At 39.2% G+C, this 21,096-nt stretch overlaps 1 protein-coding gene across 2 annotated transcripts in view; it reads left to right on the top strand.

Moving 5' to 3' along the window:
- The window catches only part of NDUFS4 (NADH:ubiquinone oxidoreductase subunit S4), a 45,013-nt gene that overhangs the window by 2,207 nt on the left and 21,710 nt on the right, over nt 1-21,096 (top strand). Inside the window, exons 1-2 of one of the 2 annotated variants that reach the window (XM_083703739.1) lie at nt 1,314-1,383; nt 11,121-11,199. In XM_083703739.1, the coding sequence (XP_083559865.1) occupies nt 1,325-1,383; nt 11,121-11,199 (138 nt within the window). In that variant the 5' untranslated portion in view covers nt 1,314-1,324. Of the gene's footprint in view, nt 1-1,313; nt 1,384-11,120; nt 11,200-21,096 lie in introns of those variants that run through there. The other variant, XM_083703738.1, reaches the window with a different exon arrangement.

Genomic DNA, 21,096 nt, shown 5'->3' with positions numbered 1-21,096 from the left:
ATATGAAAGAAATTTCCTTTTGGGGAAAAACCCAAACCCCTATACATGGATTCAATGAGACTTACTGCAAAATAAGTTTCCCAATAAATGTGTATAATGTTGGAATACAAGTAGTTTACAAGGGTCTTCTTAAATAAAGGCCTACTTGTCTCTTGGCCTACCTCTGTCCTTTTTTAATGAACTTCGCAGTTGTATGCAAATGTTTGTGTCATTGGGAATCAGGATCTGAGCAGTTACAACATTTTTATAGTCTGATGTTAGCATAGTTTAAAATGGCTACACTTCTGGACAAATGCTTTATGGGTTGTCTTCTGTATCTTAGATCTCATTGGTAATACATTTTAAAAAAGAATTCTATATTGAATATTGGAGCTTCAGTTCTTGGGTGGTCTTAAGCAGTGCTTTTTTCGGGGGGGGGGGTGATGCAGGGGTATGCATATCCCTGAACATTCTGTGAATCTTTGTACTTTGGCCCATTTACTGTATTTATTTCCCCCGATTTGAACTATAAAATGGTGCTTTCCTTGAGTCCAAATGAAAGTACCATTAAACATTTTTAAAGGAAAAAAACACTGGTCTTAAGTTATCCTAAAATGGGGACTTCTAGTAACAGCTTCTTTACATTGCATTCTTCTTCTTCTTTTCAACCCATTGAGACAAACATTGATGTATTTAACCGATCTCCTTGGACCCAAATATCCAATTAGTGCTACCTCAAAGCAGTAGATCACCCCAAGTGGTACACAGCATCATCTGGAAAGTGTGTCCCAGTATTCCTTGCAATGTTATAAAAGGCACTTGATTGCGTGTGCCTGCACAATGAGTTATATTGTAAAGTTTCCCAAGATGTCCATCTCTGATTTCATGATGCTTCACTGTGCCCCTAAAATATTGCCTCAAGAAATTGCTTGGGTTGCTTATGCAGTCTAGGATTTTAATTCGCTGAAGGAATGAACCCACTTTCACATTTCTTTGAATAGTGGAAAAATCGGACACTAACGATGTCTTAATCCACCCTTAATTAGAGCCTACTACTCAATTTTGTAGGACAATAAATCAAAAGCAATGCTGGTTTTTAAAATTCTGATTATATCACAGTTCTAATTACTGCATGGTATGCAACCAATTGAAATGCAAATATGGTTTTTGTTGTGTTCAAATAATCAGTATCACTATATGTTCAATATTCATCTTGCATTTTAGAGAGGCATGACTTCCAATTGTTTCTCTCGCTTTTGGCACCTATATTTTTCTGGCAGATAAACAGTCTTCTTTGAAAGATCTATTACTTAACCAGCCATTGTGTTTTTCAGGAATCTCAAGAATGTTACTCATTACAAAGCACATATTTGATTGTCAGTGTGAGAAACTTCCATTCTATTGGTAAGGTCATTCCCTATATCCAAAGAGAGCTGGCAATTTCAAGCAGTATTTGAACTTTGTTCTTCAATCAATATGATTGGTGGCAATACAGATTAACATCACATTTTTTTTCTAGACTAAATAAAATTCGTTTAGTTTTAGATAAAGCAGAAAAATAAGTTTAATGTTTTTTACATGATTCATAACATTGCTTATTATTGTACTTTTAAAAAAATAATACATGCCCTTAGTCAATTTCTGAATGAAGAAGTTGCCTCTTATTTGTTTGTGTATGTTTCAGTTCCATGATTGACAGAGATTGAACTTTCACCAACCCACTTGTAGGCATCTTTTGAAATAGTTGTAGCAAGATGAAACTAAACAGTATGTAAAGGTCTTGATTAGAAGTCTGCAAGGTTTTAAAAAAATCATTTAAAAGCAGCCACAGAGTGCAGATTCCATTGAATCTCCGTAAAAACCTCTAGGTTTCATTAGGGAAAACTTACAGGTGTTGTTTACCTCTTATTTCTCTGTTTAAAAAGATTTGTTTTGTCTTTTAGTACTCCTACTAATAATGCTGGATGTCAATTGCATTTTTTGTATGGCATCACAGGATAAACTCTTTGAAGTCCGTGCTTTGGAAAGAATAAAATAGGATTATTTTGTGTACGTATATTACACAATATTTTGAGTTGATATATATCCTTCAACAGAACAGTCCTGTCCAGAGAGCAGATGAGTTGCAACAGCCCTTTGCACAGCTGATACTGCAAAACCTCAAATAAATATAGATAACTTGTTTTCTGTAGAGAACCATTTATTCAGACTCAAAACATCATGACCAAATGCATTCCCCGGTTGTGTGTACACTTGTCAACTGACTGATTATTGGTTTCACCTAGAAATGCAGTGATATTCATAATTCATAATCTACTGTTTGTAGATTTGTAATTAGTGTGTGTATATATTTGAAATGGATGTTTAAGGATGTAGCATGTTCAAAGTACAGTGCTTTAAAATGCAAATTTAAGAGCAGGGAGCAAATTCACATCTGCACATGGCAAAGCAGAATAAGATGTGAGATGGTTTTACGTAGGATAGTTACGGATGCAGTCCTGTGCATCCTTTTGGGGAGTATTTCAGTTGAAGTGATTGGGAAAGAATTGCACTGTAAAAAATAGAAGTATGTTGAGGAGATATATAATGGGGCAAGTGTGTCTGGTTTGTTTTCTATTGTGACAAACATGGACTAGCCTGTGTGTGAATGATTTGTGTGAAGAGTTGCCATTGAATGTGTTAATTCTTCTTGACATTTATACCCACTTCTTCTGAAGTGACCAGAAGGAAAATGGATGGCGGACCTGCCTTACTTGTTGAAATTCCCTCTAAAGCTCCCTTTATGAAGTTGTTCTGAAATGATTCACAACTATTAAAGGTGCCTCTTTGGCATCTTCTCACACTTGCTTCTTCCTATTTGTATTGCTGTTATACTTCACACAGATATACGTAATTGGTTTGTTAAAAATATTTGAATAATAAGTTCGTAAGATAATAGTGTTAATGGCTTTGGTCTAAATTGTTAAGTAAATGATTAGTTAATATATACTTTTTCAGAACTATTGCTAAGGCAGTTGGGGCCACCAAGCTAGTGACCATTGAAAGATGAAAGTGATAAAATCCCCTATGGGTGATATCCAGTTGTGGCTTTTTGCTTGTTCCACTCATGAAAACAGGGATTTTCTTTTCTCTTCTCCCATTGAATGCCCCCCAGGTCTGCTCCTGAGAATGGGGAGACACCCTGGGGGGTAGAAGGTGGTGGCAGGGGGCATGGAAAGAGAAGTCCTATTGCATACACAAATGTGATGTTATATTTTGCCCTTATAGTTGTACTGTGCCCTACATTATTGTAAGTTTTCTTACTAAAGGCGCAGACTCTTTTGATCAGAAGTGAACAAACTCGTTAACAGTTAATAAGTGAACAATGTCAGTGTTGATCGTTTTTCACAATATAACTTTTATTAATTACTAGGGGGAGATAACTGTAGTTGCACATATAAACAGCACCCCTCAAACTAGCTATTTGAAACTGTTCCTTTGACTTTGGGGGACAACTGGCAGCACAGAAATGACTCTTGGGGTGTCTTTTGTAACAGGCTTACTCCAAGCATTAGTAGAAATCTGTCACATTTTCAACAAAGGAGAGGGCCTTTTTCACAGTGGCACCATGTCTTTGGAATACCCTTCCCAAAGAACCATGCCTGGTGCCAGTGTTACAAGTTTTTCAGTACAGTCATACCTTGGGATGAAGTAGCTTCGGGATGAATATTTTCAGGTTGCGCTCCACAGCGACCCGGAAGTAACGGAGCGCGTTATTTCCAGGTTTCACTGCATGCACAGACGCTCAAAATGACGTCGCACACGTGTGGAAGCGGCAAGATACACAGATGCATCTTACGTTTACTTCAGGATGCGAACGGGGCTCCGGAACGGATCCTGTTTGTATCCAGAGGTGCCACTGTACTACATGAATGCTGTCCTACTTGTGCAGACATTTTAGATAATTTCTGGATTTTATCTCCATTCAGTTCTTTTAGGTTGTTTTTTTTTTTAATGTCACTTGTTTCGTTGTGTTTTATTTGTTGATTGTAAACTGTATTTGTGCCGTGAATTAGTTTTATTCACACTTTTTTGTTTCATTCTGAGATGTCTTGTTGTTTAATAAATAATTTAAGTAAAATAAATCAAAATTGGAGGAAGAGCAGCTGCGGCTTGGTGGCATGCTTTGTATGCAGAAAGTTCTAGCCTCAGTCGTTGACCAACTCTGGTAGGACTGTGAAGCATTAGCATCTGAAACTGGGGAGCTACCAGTCAGTGTAGACACAACTAAGCTAGATGGACTAATGATTTGACTCTGTATAATTAGAATCATGGATTTGGAAGAGACCATGAGGTTCATCTGGTTACACCCTCTGCAATGTTGGAATATGCAGCTGTTCCTTACGGGAATCAAACCTGCAACCTTGGCATTCATCACACTAATTATTTTTTATTATTTGTTCGATTTATATACTGTCCCTCACCAAAAGATCCCAGGGTGGTGTACAACATTTAGAACGCATTAAGTAGCTTCCTATATCGTGATGTTCCATATAACTAAATTCAGTGTTGCTGTTTTTGGCAACTAATTTTTACTTTCTGTATGTTAATAAACTTTCTATAAGGCTTATCTTCCGTAACTATGCCACTCATACACATTTTAAAGTTTGAAGATGTTGTACCTGTCTTGTTATCTGGAAGGTGCTGCCCCCCCCCCCGGTAACCAGTTTATAAAATTCAGAAGGAGTTTGGAAAAGTAAAATATTATAGCTTTTCCTGAACACAGAGGTGGGTTGTGGAACGTTAGCTGTTTCATTCCTCGCAGTTCTGGAATTAAACCCTTTGACTTTTGTACTACTTTGTGATAATAAAAGCACACTTGTTATTTACTGCGGCTTTTGGTACAATCTGAATATATTTGTGTGGGGAGACATTTGACATTTCAGAAAACACTGGCAGGGCAGAACTTAGGTCACCTGTGGTTTTTGCAAATTTGTAATCCTTCCTCCCCCAGTCGTCTCCCTGATCCCACCAGCCGCCCACAAATACAGAATTCCAGTACAGTACTAGTCAGGAGCTAAGGAGATGCTGCATGGGCATAATTACTGTTCTGTTATATTTTGTATTCCTTCTTAAGCTGAAAAGTTGTTGTTGTTTTGCTGCAGCAGTTATTGGAACCAGCATCATTTCCTACCTTGTCTGGCCTAGGCAGCAGTTCCTTGGCTTGTTATCAGTGGGTGACTCTTTCTTTCAGCAATTTTGTTATCAAATTACTCATTGTTCTTAAGCAATTGTATGTATAACTAGCACTCTGATTGACCTATTTCGGCATCTGATGATACGGAAGCAAGAAGAAATGCACTTTTTTCACTTGGAGTTTGATAGCACCATTGGTTGTGATCAACATTGGGGGGCTTCAGTTGTACTTATCTATTTGTAACGCTCATATGAAATGCCGAGTAGTTTTTCATTTCCTAAATCATGTTTTTATTACCTAAAGGGTCATGAGTTCAATTTCAAAAGACAGGTGAACTTTCTGTAGTAATTGGCTTTGATACATGATACCAAGTAGCTGCCTGACCTTTGGCTAGTAATGTTAAAATTAGTTTTATTTTGGTTTTTATTCATGCACCAAATGAGTGGCATCTGTGTGTCCAAGACAATGTTGTTGCAGGAGACTGATATAGTGAAATCACCTGTCTATGTCTGGACATAATGTCAGGTAACTTTTTTCTCCAAGTTAAGTTCCTCCATGTGTACTATCTATCCTTTTGAACATTTTCATTTCAGATCTGTGTTTCAAATTCTGTTTATCTACAATATCTTTAGTTTAGGGTACAAACACAATTATTTTTAGATATTTATAAATATAACATAGTAAAGGTCACTTGCCCTGTTTCCTGTGGTGAATAAAATTGTCTCTAGACAGGAAAAGTTATGCAACATAGAAAAGAGCTTGATTTTTCTATCTCTTTTTCCCTGTCAATATGTCACAAAAGAAATATTTCATAGCACTTCTCAGGTGTGTAGTGGCTTGCCTGCACATATTTAACTGTGGAATATTATTGCAATTAATTCTAGGAAAATTAGCAGGATTTAAAAACTGCCAGATAAGTAGTAAATGTGTATATTGTTATGGGGGGGTTGTTTGTTTGTTTTGTTCATTTTATGAGATGTATTTTGTGTTTTCATTTTATACTTTAATGGTGGAAACGGCCCCGTGGTGTTAGGATCAAACAAACAAACAAAAGCAATAGAGAAACGGGACTGGTGTTCTTTGATTGAAATAAATTCCATACATTATACACTGTACCCCCACCCTCTCTGAATGTAACTTCTTTGGATGTAAATCCCACTGGATATTTCCAGGTCTTGAAGGTTTTGATTCAGCTGATAGCTATATTTATTTATGGAGAAACACACAGCATAATGTATTTAGCAGCGATCTTGGTTTTCTGGGTCTTGACAGCAGTCAGTCAACTCCTGTGGTCCTGATCAGCTGCAGCTAGAGGCGAACACCATCAATCACCTACAAAAACACTGCGGTCCAGGGACCACCAACCATCATCACTTCTGTCTTGTTTTTATTCAGAGTGTAAATCCATGAACTATGACTTTCACTCACTTGTTTAAAGTGGAAACTGCATCTCCTCAATTTGAAGAGCAGTAGTTTTGAGGGTACCCCCCCCCCGCAGCGTTTGAAGACTGAGCACCAGTGGAATTTTGCGATTGGCGGTCAGACTTTTGCAACTGGATGGAGATGTCCGGGGGGTGTCCTTGGCACCTGGCATCTCCACCTGCCTGGCTGCAGTCATCTGGTCTGCCGGGCACAGCGGCAGCAAAAGACACACCTCTTTTTCTGCAGCACAACCCTTGGCAAACATCTAATTCACCCAGCCACGCAGCAGCAAAAGATGCACCATTTTTTTACTGCCATGCTCCTGGATGACGCGGGTGGCGCTGTGGGTAAAACCACAGTGCCTAGGACTTGCCGATCGTATGGTCGGCGGTTCGAATCCCCGCGGCGGGGTGAGCTCCCGTCTTTCGGTCCCAGCTCCTGCCCAACTAGCAGTTCGAAAGCTCCCTTAAAGTGCAAGTAGATAAATAGGTACCGCTTTATAAGCGGGAAGGTAAACGGCGTTCCGTGTGCTGCTCTGGTGTAGGCTTGCCAGAGCAGCGATGTCACACTGGCCACGTGACCTGGAAGTGTCTGCGGATGGCGCCGGCTCCCGGCCTCTAGAGTGAGATGAGCGCACAACCCTAGAGTCTGACAAGACTGGCCCGTACAGGCAGGGGAACCTTTACCTTTACCTCCTGGATGAATCAGATGTTTGGCAGGGTAGAGCGCTAGCAAAATACGTGTCTTTTGCTGCTGCACTACCCTGCTGACCCCCTGATTCGCCTGGCAGCATTTATTTATTTCTTTTTATTTATTTTGCTGCGGGGCTGCCTGGTCTGGAAGCAGAGCAGCAAAAAAAGGTGGCTAGACATTTTGTCCTAAATCCCAGGAGCCACATGGCTCCTGACATTCCAATCCCATTTTCTAACACTGATAATATTAACAGCCTTGTACAGATGTTATTGGCAAAGAATGGAACTTGAAGGCCTGCCGAAGATTGGCTGTGCTTGCCTTTTGAGAATATTTGATCAAAAATGTAATAGAACCACATCTAGCTTGCACAGATGGGCTGCATTCTCCCTGAAGCAGCAGGTCCATAGCGTGCAGGTGGTTCTAATCCCCACTTGTCACTCTCTTTAAATTTACAGATGGCCACAGTGGCAGGAATTGCCTTTTGGTAGCTTTGGCTAGTTAGCCAGTTATTTGGCCTTTTCTGCAGACGATGGTCTTGGTGTCAGTAACTCATCCTGTAGTAGAGTATGACTAACTTGTGGCCCTCCAGAGGTTGAACTTGCAACTCCTGTCAGGCCCAGCAACATTTGGAGGGCCACAGATTAGCAGTCACCTCTGCCTTGGTTACTTTCAGATAGTGCTGTATTGCTGCAATGTAGGGATGCTTTTAAAAACAGTTCTATAAGGTTCAGTGAGTGCAAAAACGGTTCTGCCAAATTTTTGTCTGGGTTTCAGCAGTTGGAGCATGTATCTAAACTGATTTTGTTTCCAAGCTTGATTTAAAGAGCTGGTTTGTGCTTTAAAGCCCTAAACAGCTTAATGAAACGTTTAAGCAAGACAGGAAAGTAGGATTTCAGAAGGAGAGGTCAAAGTTAGAAACGGAACTATTGGAGCCCAATACTAAGAATTTGTCTAGAATGTATAATTTGCTGCTGAAATGGAACACCCAAGATGAAACAGTTAAATCAGCGATGATTAAATGGGCACAAGATATTGGTCATGACATTATGTTTGCGGACTGGGAAAGGTTATGGACCACAGGCATTAAATTTACGGCATGCACTGCCTTAAAAGAGAATATAATGAAAATGATCTATAGGTGGTACATGACCCCAGCCAGGCTAGCAAAGATATATCATTTGCCCAATAATAATTGCTGGAAGTGTAATGAACGTGAAGGAACTTTTTATCACCTTTGGTGGACCTGCCCAAAGATTAAGGCCTACTGGGAAATGATCTATAATGAAATGAAGAAAATTCTTAAGCGGACATTTGCTAAAAAACCAGAGGCTTTTCTCTTGGGCATGGTCGACCAAATGGTACCAAAGGAAGACAGAACATTCTTCATGTATGCAACCACAGCAGCAAGAATTCTACTAGCAAAATATTGGAAGAAGCAAGAACTACCCACTCTGGAAGAATGGCAGACCAAGGTGACAGAATTTATGGGATTGGCAGAGATGACCGGCAGAATCCGTGACCAGAGGAGAGAGACGGTGGAAGAGGACTGGAGAAAATTTAAAGTTTATCTTAGGAACTGTTGTAAAATTTTGGAATGCTAAAATGTCAAGGGATATAAGATAGAGAATTATAGCTGTTAAATCTTAAATTTAAATAAAATATAAAGAGAATCAGTTATGAATTGGAATGAAGGATTGCTAGAAATGCTGTCTTAAAAAAAATAAGGGTGCAGTGAAGGGAAGGCTAGGGGAAGTCGTGTTATGTATGTTATTGTATGTTATGTTTTAGTATGTTATGTTATGTCATTGTATGTTATGTTATGTTTTTATTTTGTTATATTTGTGAAAATGAATAAAAAATATTAAAAAAAAAAAAAAGCCCTAAACAGCTTAAGAGCAGGCTATTTCTGAAAGTGTCTGCCCTCACACCTACCTGCCTGATCCTTGGCTGTGTGGCCCTGCTTTCTGCCCTGTTCTTATGTAAGATATGATAGCACCATCTTATTGCCCCTTTTTTCTTGTGATTCTTATTATGTCCAAACTTTTAAGAAGAGAATGTACCACTTGCCTGCAATTCTGGCTTTATCTTGTTTGCTTCACATTGGGAGCCATTCAGATATATTTTCTTTAGCATTCTGGAGTTCACAAGGCAGCATGTGAGACACTCTTAGCTATTTTCTTCTAATAAATGGAACTTTGTGAGTAGCCTTAAAGTTCATTTTCAGTCGGAAACAACTGGGATAGTCTCTGCTTTGGAAGCTTGCTTCGCTTTGTTAAAATATTGCACATCTGGGTAAGCCTGATTTCTAGTCATTATTAAGAATGATGTGTTATAACCAAGATAAAATACTAGTTAAGTTTGCATGCTTGAAAGTGCTCTCAATTAATCACCACAGTTTAAAGTATAAGCTACTAGAAAGCTAATATTGAGGAAGTAAACTGTTTTTTTGCTCTTTGTTTGATGGTTAGCGTCTTGTGGGAGTGGGACATATTGTCTTTCAAACTTGTTCAAATTACAGTCAGACCAAATAGCTGACTTTCAAAAATTGTGATGCTCATGTAGTGGTGGAATCTATGCCAGCAAGGCAGCTACGGCACCTCATAAACTCAAAATATAATTTGCATTTGGAAGTCTGCTTGCTTTGTGAATTATGTAACTACTTCAGAGACAAGTCAAAACTTAAAAGGAGTCTGGTTTTTAAATTCTGTCCATAGTAAACTTGCTGATCTGATGTTTCCCAAAGAGGAGTGGGATGGAAGTGAAATAGATGGACATTTATAATGCTCTGTCTTGCTTTTTAAGGTAAACAATAAAACATAATGAGCTGTACTGGTATCTTGATTACAAAGTGGCATACAGTAAATTAATAAAAACAATAGACTAATAAAAAAGATGAAGTCTCAAGCTTCATCTTAAAAAAAAGTGTGTGCTTGGAATCTTTCATTTATTTAATGAATATTGATAACTACAGTTGAAGACAATGGGTTGGATCCAAAGAACCTTGAGAAGGAAAAGAGCTGCCACCGCTTTCCTCACATGCTTGAGCAAGAATTCGCATAGCGATATGAGAGGTTAATTCTGTAGCAGTTCTGTTTCCTTCTGCCTACACAAGAGGCTATGCAACATCTTTGAATTTAGTTGGATTTTCTTGCACAGCGTCCCCCTTGCAAAGTGTCAGTCCTTTTGTCCAGTGCAAGGACAACTTTTGGATCCAGCCCAGTGTTGGCCTAATGTACTAACTGAACCATAGAAATGACTTGAATCATTTTTCTGGGACAGATCTTTAGAAGTCAGTTACAGTGGCTATTTGTAGATAAATGTGTACATCAGAGAAATGTTGAACAGGACCTAGGCATTAATTCAGAATCTGTGTCTTAACTAGTCTCAGGAGTGTTCTTTCATTTATGAGCCTGCTTTGAAACTTCCACTACAGTTTTAATTGTTTGGAAAGGGACTAATGAGTTTAAGTCCTCTGATGCTTCATTGAGGTTCAGAGTTGCAGAGGAGTCGCAGTAGCTTTGCATTTTTTTCTGTTTGTTCGTGACAAACCAGCTACTGTACTTGCGTAGAGTAGTACAGTCCTTGCCACTGGCAGTCTCTGTGTGACAGAGAGCCTGTAGGCTGACATAAAGTGCAGCCTGTTGTGAACTGCTAAGTGAGAGTCTGCCAAAAACTCAGTAGACAGAACTAATTGGGGGGTGGCGGGAGGTGGGTGGATTTTTGAGCCCTCATTTCTCTCCCCATTTTTTACAAGATGGATATTGTTAAAGTAACTTGTTTATGTAAGATTTGTCTGCCTCTATTTTCTCATTGCATGAATCATTTTTTAACTTCAAGTCTTGCACTGCAGGTCACTGAACACTTCCACATGGCGGCTGGCACAGGACCAAGCTCAAGACACGCAACTCATCACAGTTGATGAAAAATTGGTAAGGGCTTTCTGCTGCGTATGCTGCCTTGAGGGTTGTTTCTGTGCAACAGGTATTCAGTCCTCCATAGTGTACTGGAAAAAGAGTGTAACTGCTGAGTAAAAGGCCTTTCTTGACTAAAATGGGTACCTTGGTAAGTCATAGGATAGGATAGGATAGGATAGGGTAGGGTAGGGTAGGGTAGGGTAGGGTAGGAGAGTTGGAAGGGATCCTGAGGATCATCTAGTCCAGCCCCCTGCAATGCAGGAATATGTCTTCAGGAAAAAAAGTGTGTACAGAGATATGCAAGAGTTTAAAATACGAAATTATGCATCTTGACTACATTCATGTTGACTAAATTGTGATTAGGAAGCAGTAAAAACATTTTTAATGTGACATATTGGAATCTGCCCACTTCCCTGTTATACATGGATGATTTACAAACACTTCTTAAAATTAACTGTTGGGTTGTCTCATTTTATCGCAATACAGTTTAAAGAAGCCATGTAAATTAATTGTAAGCTGTGTTCATACACCCTGTTTTAAATATGCATGAAGGGTTTCAATTAGAAACAACTGTGTAGCATTCTTTTGCTAATCATTACCAGATCATAATTTTGGCAGCCTTTAAGTTCTAACATATTGCAGCGTGTGGTCCATCACTAGTACAGTGATGCAACCTGATATTTATGCTTACATTATACAATGGCCTGACTTTTGTTGTAAAACATCCAAAACTCCTAGTGGGAATGTCATAGTTAAAAGAATAATTTTCATTGACAATTGTATCATGTTTGATTTTTGGAGATGGAAAATGGTAATAGAACCCCCAAGAATACGTAAGTTGTAGTGTGCTTACCTTTGAACATTGCAAGAACGTTGCTTCTAGAAAGCAAATGGCAGTGGCTGAACAAGTGCTTGGCGAAACTTGCAGTGCTACCTTAATTAAACAGGGTGGTTATTGAAGGATGTATCCAGCCCCTCTTAGCAAGTGCAGAGCTGCATTCTGGGGGGGATTCCCAGCTCATCTATGCATCCAGGAGCATTTCAGGGTATCAGGGTGGGGATCAATTGTGCTCCCTCTTTTCAATAATGCCATTACAATTAATATTAAATGAAATGAAACTTTCCGATTGACTTCTTCAGTGACATTATCTATGAAGAACAATTCTTGGTGCAGATTTTGTTGAAATGCTTGGTCATTGTGTGGGAGCACACTTAAATTCAACTGCACTTTTTATATTCTTTAAATATAGCAAAATATTTTACATGTAAGACAGCCTGTGTAAGTTAAGTAGATCTTATAGATAAAATGCACTCTGTGTTAACCTTAGATACAGATTTTGCATATTTTACAGGTATTTTTTGTTAAATGAATAGTTCCTCCCCCTAAAATAATAATACTTGTTATCAATCAATCCTTGTAAAGCTATTGGGGGATTCTCCAAGCTTCTTAGAATTAAATATGTCTGTTCTAATTTGCCCCTTGCCCTCCCTAGCCTATTTGAACTTCTAGTCACTTACAAGGATCATTTGAAGTATGGCTAGACTAGTCTTCACTCAATTTAGAAATGTGGACCCTGAATGAATTAGCAATCTATAAGATCATTCCAAAAAGTTCAGTTTGTGCTTCTGTGGCAGACTGAACTTTTGATGTTTGATGATGAAAAATAAATCAATGCAATCCAGTTTTAAGAAGTCTTAATGTCAACACCCACAGCAATGCGCCACAAATGCACCGTGTCCATTTAATGTGATAAAATTTAATAACCCAAACTCTGGTTACTCGTATATACTTTGAGACTGACTCTGTAACTTCCTTAACTTCAATCGGAATTATTGAAATTTGAATGGACAACCCTGCACATTTCTTCCTCTCTTGCCACTAGTCTTCTAGCTCAGTGGAGCAGCGTTAATATTCTTTCACAAAACCCCAACCTCTCAGCGGTGCAAGATTCTAGGAGTTCCAGGCACTCACCCAGGGTCCCTGTTTCCTTTTGGAAATGAGGCACGGTAAAGACTCTAGTGTCTTTATGATATATGGTTTATTTACACATATATACAAGCTGAGCCCCTGTGTTGGAGGGGCTCCCACCATTGCACTCCAAGGGGGTTTGGTCTCTCCCATAGCTGCAGCCTTAGATTCAAACAGAAATCAAAGATAACTCAAAAAAAATGGGTCTGACCCTCTCTCCAGCTTGCTGCATTTTACCATCTGCAGTATCACTGCAAAAACTCCATTCTAAAATCTCCATTCCACTCTTCAAAAACTCTTCTTTTCGTCTTCTGCCTGACTCAGAGCTGGAGGAGGGGCCTCTCCCATCTGTCTTCTTTTAATGGTCCATCTCCCAAGGCAATTATTTCTTCAGGAAGCCAGCCTGGCTTATATTTTAACGTTTGCTGGGTCCAGGGGTTAAGAGCACCCACAAACTCTAGCACCCACCAACTTATAACTATATCTATATCCATCCATACATCCATAGAGACAGACACACAGTTCATAATACTGGTTAATCATGAGTTTTTCTGGCAAAGTGGCTGCCCTTATTTCCTCACCTTTTATTGCTGAAATGGGATACTATGGAATAATTTGACTGCATCATGTTTCAGTGGAGTTGACCTTTAAATGTGTTTCTTAAATTTGAATGCCCTTATGGTGACATTGATAAAGTCTGCAAAAGAAATAGGCAAAATATTGTAGTGATTCCTAGACTGGGAGACAGAATGTGGACATTTGCAGAGGATAATTTATGTGGGTGATATGTACTCAGCTTAAATGAGACAGGAAGAAGTCCTCAATATAGCAGAAAAAATGCTTTCAAAAAGATTCCTCACTTAGCCTTGCCACAGATGTTTTTCCTACATCTAAACAGTCAGATCTAAAGCATGGGTGTTCTGTAGCATCCTGAGTTTGTGGCCTAACAGCAACACCAGGTGAACCATCCATGGGTTGCATTCCAAAGGTCTGGAGTTTATCTTGAGGAGCTGATATCTATAGCTTGCCAGCTGATCTTGGCTGACATTATAAAATTCAGGGTGAGAGGTGGCCCCTCTAGGCTTTGTCTATGTTGGGAAATTGCCCTGTTGCTGACATGAGATGTCAGCAGTGGTCTCCCTTAGTGAAACTTAAAATGATTTAACTTCTACCATATGAAACAAAATTGGTTCCAGTACTATTATAGAAATCCTGTTTCTCCTTTTATAAAGTTGTGTTTGTGTCACATATAGTTCTCTTAAACTTCAGTAATCTCTGCGGTGTTTCTGCATGAGCCCTCGTGCCTGTTAGTCCACTCACATTCTGATTTGTTGAGTTGTAAGTATGGTCTTCCAGATCACTTTGCAGCTCAAAAACAGGAAAATATAAAAGTAGCTGTCCTAATTTGTCTATATGCTATAGCAAGAAATGCTTAATCCAGTACATAAGTATCACAATACTATTGTTAATTAATAATAATAAAAATACCAGTGATAAGTTGTTGCTGGCAAGGTTGGCATAATAATAATAATAATAATAATAATAATAATAATAATAATAATAATAATAAATACTGCAACTCTGTGGGATTCCTGGTCAAAATGAGTCAACTTCCTAAAGATATGCAGGTTGATATAAGATGCCATTTGTCCCCATTCCAGTTGGGCTTTGTATATTGGAAAGAATAGGAGAAACTCTCCCAAACTGGCAGACTTCATTCAGGACAAAGGAGTAGCAGGAATCTTCCTGCCTTCTCTCCTCTCCCATAGAGTTGAAGGGATCAATGTTAGTCATAATGAACTGTGGAGATGTAAGTGGGGTAGAATTTAAAGGATCTTTAGAGATATCTTGTACTTTTAATGTCCTCACTGTGGTTCGGAGCCATACTTCTCACATTGAGAGTCTGGCTGCTCCTAAGAGAGGTACCCTGGGGGTAATGTAAAGTAGACTCATCCCTGGCCCAAAAGACACGGACTGGAGTAGAAAGTATTGTTTTATTCTCTCCCAGTCAGGGGTCATGTGCCCACCCACTTCTTCAAGTGGTAGTAGTGAGGGACCAGCAATGCAAGCCTTTATTTTTCATGGCCTGTTTTGTTTCTGCAGGGAACCTGAAAGCATCTCTGTGATCCCTGTCTGCTCCTTTGATCTGCTTGACCTCAGACTGGAGATAACTGAATGCTGCCAGCTGAGCTGTTTGTCTTTACTTTGTGCTGGTTACGCTTGGAGGCCCAAATAATTCTTTTGAGTTAGGGGTGGCTCTCTGTGACACAGTTTTAAGACCTCTTGTAGATAATGCTATGGATACTTCAGTATCTGTTCTGGAGCTTAGTGATACTGAAAATTGTGGTCATTGTAAGGTTGACTTGTGGATTTCTTGTCCAGTTCTTGAACTGATAACACAATAGTCCCAGTGCAATCTTACGTGTGTCTACTCAGAAGAAAGTCTCATTTAGTTCCATAGAACATACCCCAAGCAAGTGTGTGTTTCTGCACGTAAGTGAATTAGAAGAGTAAGTATTCACTGTGGGTACCTGTAGCCAGGCTTTTACCACATGCCCATCAACTTAGGGGGCATGCTACAACCCCCAGATTGCTAGCCATGATATCAGTATTGTTTTTCAAGAACTCTGTACGATTAGGAGTTAGTAGAACACCACCCAGTAACAGAAGAACTCAGTAAAATTAGAAAATACAGGTTGGTGTTTTGAGGGAGCTGGAGGTCTGCTTAGCTGAAGATTTGAAGGAACAGAGTTTGAATTATACATTTCATTTCTAAATTTCTTTTAACATTGACTTCCTAGCTGTCACTTCAGAATTGCTGGTAATATAAGGCATTGTACAATACTTTGCAATCAGTTAGAACATTTGTTACTGCCAATACCTCAAGCAGTATGTTTTAACAGTCTGATGTACTAATGGCCTAAAATTGATTCTTACATTTAACTTGGCACTTCGGTCTTTTAAGAGTGTATTTCATTCCTATTCTAGGATTTATTGTGGTTAGGGGACATCACTGGGTCTTAAAAATGAATGCAAATGAAAACTGGCATAGATAAAGATGATCCATCTTGGATTGGGCAAGTAGGCTAATGGTCTGATCTGGTATGTTCGTTAGTAATGAACAGATTAATGAATTGCAGTTAGGAATTAAATATAATAAGAGCTATCTGAAAATGGAGAATACAGGAGCAAAGGAGAACATTTCCACAGAGTTCCTAAAAAATTCTTTTAAGACTGGTAAGAGAGATGAATGTTTAGTTGACAGACAGAATAGCACACTATGGTTCTTTTTTTTTCAAATTCTTTTTATTAAACTGTTTTTTTTTTAAGAGAAACACTATGGTTCTTAAGCTGAAACAGGACTTGTAGTGCTAGACAGATTTACATATTCCCTGGTATGTTAGGAATGCCGTACGATTTATCTTATTTTAGTAAATGCATGTCTTGCCTTTCCACCTGGGGACACACTTGGCAACTAACAATATAAAATACCAAAAACTTACACTCAAGTAAAACTTTTAAAAAACATTTACAAATGAATAGCAGATAAGTACCAAAACACACCAGCCAGTTACGTTTTTTTAAAAAAATTCTGCCAAAAGAGGCAGAAGAGGGTAAAACATGGATCTTCCTTGGTAGTAAAGGTAAAGGGACCCCTGACCATTAGGTCCAGTCGTGGCCGACTCTGTGGTTGCGGCGCTCATCTCGCTTTATTGGCCAAGGGAGCCGGCGTACAGCTTCCAGGTCATGTGGCCAGCAGGACTAAGCCACTTCTGGCGAACCAGAGCAGCGCACGGAAATGCCGTTTACCTTCCCGCCGGAGCAGTACCTATTTATCTACTTGCATTTTGACGTGTTTTTGAACTGCTAGGTTGGCAGGAGCTGGGACCGAGCAACAGAGGGTTCCACAATTTGGTGAAGCTCCAGAGCAGTCTCTTTAAGACTTACCCCACAAATGTGCCTCTAATAAATAAACCTCCTCTACTAATCCATCAAGTGTCCTGACCACAAATGATTTAAGCCTTTAAAAGTAATAGTTAGCACTTTGAATTTAGTCTGGAAATGTATCAGTAACCATCTAGAACCACAAAGGATGGGCATCTTATGTTAGGTTTCCCTGTAAATGGCACTGATAGCTTAGATTAAGTTTCGACATAGGGAGTGTGTTGTGATTATGTAACTCTCCCTGGGGATCTTATTGAGTGATAGCATAGAAATATCCATAATGATTTTTTGATATATATATATTTTGCAAATAAGCTCCCAAAATGTTAGTAACCCTTCTGTGTATATGTCCCTGAGAAAGAGAGACTGGGTCTGCCAAACTACTCACCAGGAAGAATAGTTAACCTGGGCAAGTAGCCTGGTGAGAAACAACAGGTCTGAGTTGTTGGGACAAGAAGTATTGGCTTACTCTTTAAAAATACTATCCAGCGACATCTTTTTGTTCATGCAAGGACTTCCACTTCAATGGAACTTCTCCTTCCACAGCATCCCCCACCCCCTATCTGTTTGGGGTTTTAGATTGTGGGGCTGGAAAAGGAGGGGGAGATTGCAGGCAGAAGTCCTTGGGCGAGCAGAATGACTTCGTTGGACATGACTCTTTGCTAGGAATGTCTTGGATAAATCAAAGGTCTTGGTTTTATAATGAGCTGCCATTATGAGTTTGGAATAAATTAAAAAGAACCGAGCTGAAAGGCATCCCTTGTAATCTTTTATAGACATAGCATGTCCTATAACATACTTTGGATGAAATGTGGTTTAACTCTTGCTTGTCCTCCGTTGTGAGATATACAAAAAGGACTGGGTTCGTGATTCCTATTCAGCAGATGAAGTAGGCTGGAGGAAAAATCCATGTTTAAAAGGCAGGGCCGAAACATATCTCAGGCTGCTGTATTTGCATTTTTGTTATTGGAGATACCTTCCCTAATCTAAACATAACCTTGTCTTTGCTAGCTCATGAAAACCTAAATCCTAAACAAGTATCAGTAGGCTTCTGGCACAAGCAAGCGATTTTGCCACAATTACTGAAATATCCTCTCAAATGAATTGTTCAGTGCTTCCTAACTATGCTGAAAACTCCATTTGTGGGAACAATGTGCTAGCATTGTACAAGCATCCTAGAGGCAGCCAATTCTTCTGTAAAGAGATTCCCCAGAGTGCCTTCCCCACAGGACAGGCTCAGGCCTTATCTGCAGCTTACAGTGGTACCTCGGGTTAAGTACTTACCGTATTTTTTTTTTGCACCATAACACTCACTTTTTTCCTCCTAGAAAGTAAGGGGAAATGTCTGTGTGTGTTATGGAGGGAATGCCTACGGGTGGCATGCCTACGGATTTTCCTCCTCTAAAAACTACGTGCATGTTATGGTCGGGTGCATGTTATAGAGCGAAAAATATGGTAACTCGTTCCGGAGATCCATTCTTAACCTGAAAGTGTTCTTAACCTGAAGCACCACTTTAGCTAATGGGGTCTCCAGCTGCCGTTGCACCGCCGGAGCATGATTTCTGTTTTCATCCTGAAGCAAAGTTCTTAACCCGAGGTACTACTTCTGGGTTAGCAGAGTCTGTAACCTGAAGCATCTGTAACCTGAAGCGTATGTTACCCGAGGTACCACTGTATTCTGTGCTCCAAGACTTGTGGTTTGCCCCATTTAGCTGCTGAAGACTAGTTTCACTCTCTCGTCTCCATCCAAATATATTCTTACAGCTAGTTCCAGTTCAAAGCATAGTTGAAGGACAGCTGTATCTTGGACGCAGGCATTGGAAGGATTATAACTGCCATGTGACCAAAGCTTTCTGTTTAAACTGAAGGTTAATGTCTTTGACAGGAGGAAACTTTTTCTTCTTTGACCTTAACAATATAGGAACTGGTTTGTTTGTTTTTCATACACTCACACAAATTTGTTGAAGAGAAATCTGGAAAAATTGCAATGTTGTTTAAGATAGCTGTCAAATATCCTGAATTCTTGGCACCATTCTTACTGATAGGATAGCATTCTTTCTTTCCTGACCAGTTGACAGAATCATTATATGACGACTTGCATTTACTCGGGCAAATTTTATTTCAAGTGTCTTATGACCACATGAGGCCCAGTTATCTGAGCAGCACTCCAACTCCGAAGCTCAGTGCTTTTGAGTATTCCCCACTAGAATTATATTGTTCCTCAGCATCTACCAATCAGACCTAACTTTTTGCTGGAATTGACTCTCTTAATAGGTTGCAGTGCCACATTGTCAACATACAGCCATAGAAGCTGCCTTATACATTGAGTCAGTCCGCTGATCTATCCAGCTCAGTATTGTCCCTATCAGTGGGACCCACCTTTAATCCAAACATCGATTTTGGGAACGCTTTTCTAGTTTTAAAATCAGGTATTTGTGTTGCAGTTGTACTCCTGTTACAACCCACTTTAGATAAAGGCTTCAGCCTGGTAGTGGGTCCTTATCCACCAGTTCTGGACCAATGATCTACATTCACTGACGACAACTTTCCATGGTTTCAGATAGGATCTTTCCCAGAAAATACAAGGAATTTAATCTGGGATTTTCTGCATGTACAACATGTGTTGTGCAACCAAGATATAATTCCTAGGCAGCTATGGTTAGCAGAGCCCACCCCCCACAAATCCTCATCCATTCTTCATGTATTTTTCAACCTACCCCAATGAAATTGCAGTTTTTATTATATGGAGGTGTTTTCTAGGGAAAATATGGAGGCTTTCTTACTTTATTTGCTGGTTGCTTGATATGCTGTGTCCTATTAGTACACTGTTCCTTGGACTAAAGGACATAACCGTTCTTTTTGTTTACTGCAACATTAATGCTTTCTATTTCAAACATTTGTTTTGCCCTCCCACCCATCTTTTCCAAGGGTAATTAAGGAACCTCAGAAGCAAATCCAAGACATGCCTAAATAACTTGGCATGGGGCTCCAATGCCATACTTCTTAGTACACTGCGGTCCTTACTGCTTGAAATTCTTATAAGAGCTGTAAAACTGTGCTTAATTAATTATATAGTTCTTGATATTAAACATGTTCATGCACATTAATTTGGAGAAGAAAAGTAACTATTACATGAAACTGTTTTCCTTGTAATCTGTGTAGAAATTAAAGTGCATTTTTACATTTTTAAAGTTTCTAGAAAGTTTCATTTATGTGAAAGGTGGAGTTTGACAGGAAAGGGCACTCTTTCTTGTCACACTTATTTCAGCTGTCTAAAGCTTAAGCTATAAGCACAGAGTGCACAGAATATGTTAAAATCCCAATTTAGTCCTTTTTTGTGTCTGGTGTTACACCTTGCCTCAAATGCTGGCTGCACTTTCTCTGCTTATCATTACTGGTTTAATTTGATGAATTTCAAGTAGCCCTGATGTTTAGGCACATCAGATTTGTAGCTGCAATTGCATTGCTGGAAAAGTTAGTATATCTGGGGTCTGCAGACTTTTTTGGGATGGCTTTAAACTACATTTCCCTAGAGGTGGGTGAGGTTTTCTCTTTTGAAGTTCTTTGAACACAATTTGTTGGTTGAATTAGGGGTTGTTGTTTTTTGGGGGGGAGAGATTTGCATCCTTGGAAAGTGAAGGAAGAGAAAGTTGTTAAGACAAAAGTAACTATTTATCTGTATGTTCATTTCTAGTGGAAGGTGATATCACTGGTTAGTATTTGGCACTGTAACTGTAAACTGGTTCAGTTTTAGATATAGAGAAACTTTTAACAGTATTTACTAGACAAAATAACTCCAAACTGGCTTTAAAAGCAGAGATAACTAGAGCATCATCTGTTTGAATTGTACCCTATTGCCACAGAACCCATGTTAGCTGTGGAGTCTTGTTTTGTGTATATGGTGGCATTGTTATGAAAAGAAATTCCAGATTAATTAGATGGGAGACAAGCTTCAGACTTAAAGACAATGGAAATGTACAATTAATTTATGGTCTGTT

The sequence above is a fragment of the Podarcis gaigeae genome, assembly GCF_964106915.1.
Source record: "Podarcis gaigeae genome assembly, chromosome: 11".
Lineage (NCBI taxonomy): Eukaryota > Metazoa > Chordata > Lepidosauria > Squamata > Lacertidae > Podarcis > Podarcis gaigeae.
The sequence above is the reverse complement of the archived record's forward strand: the minus strand, read 5'-3'. Positions and strand labels throughout refer to the sequence as shown.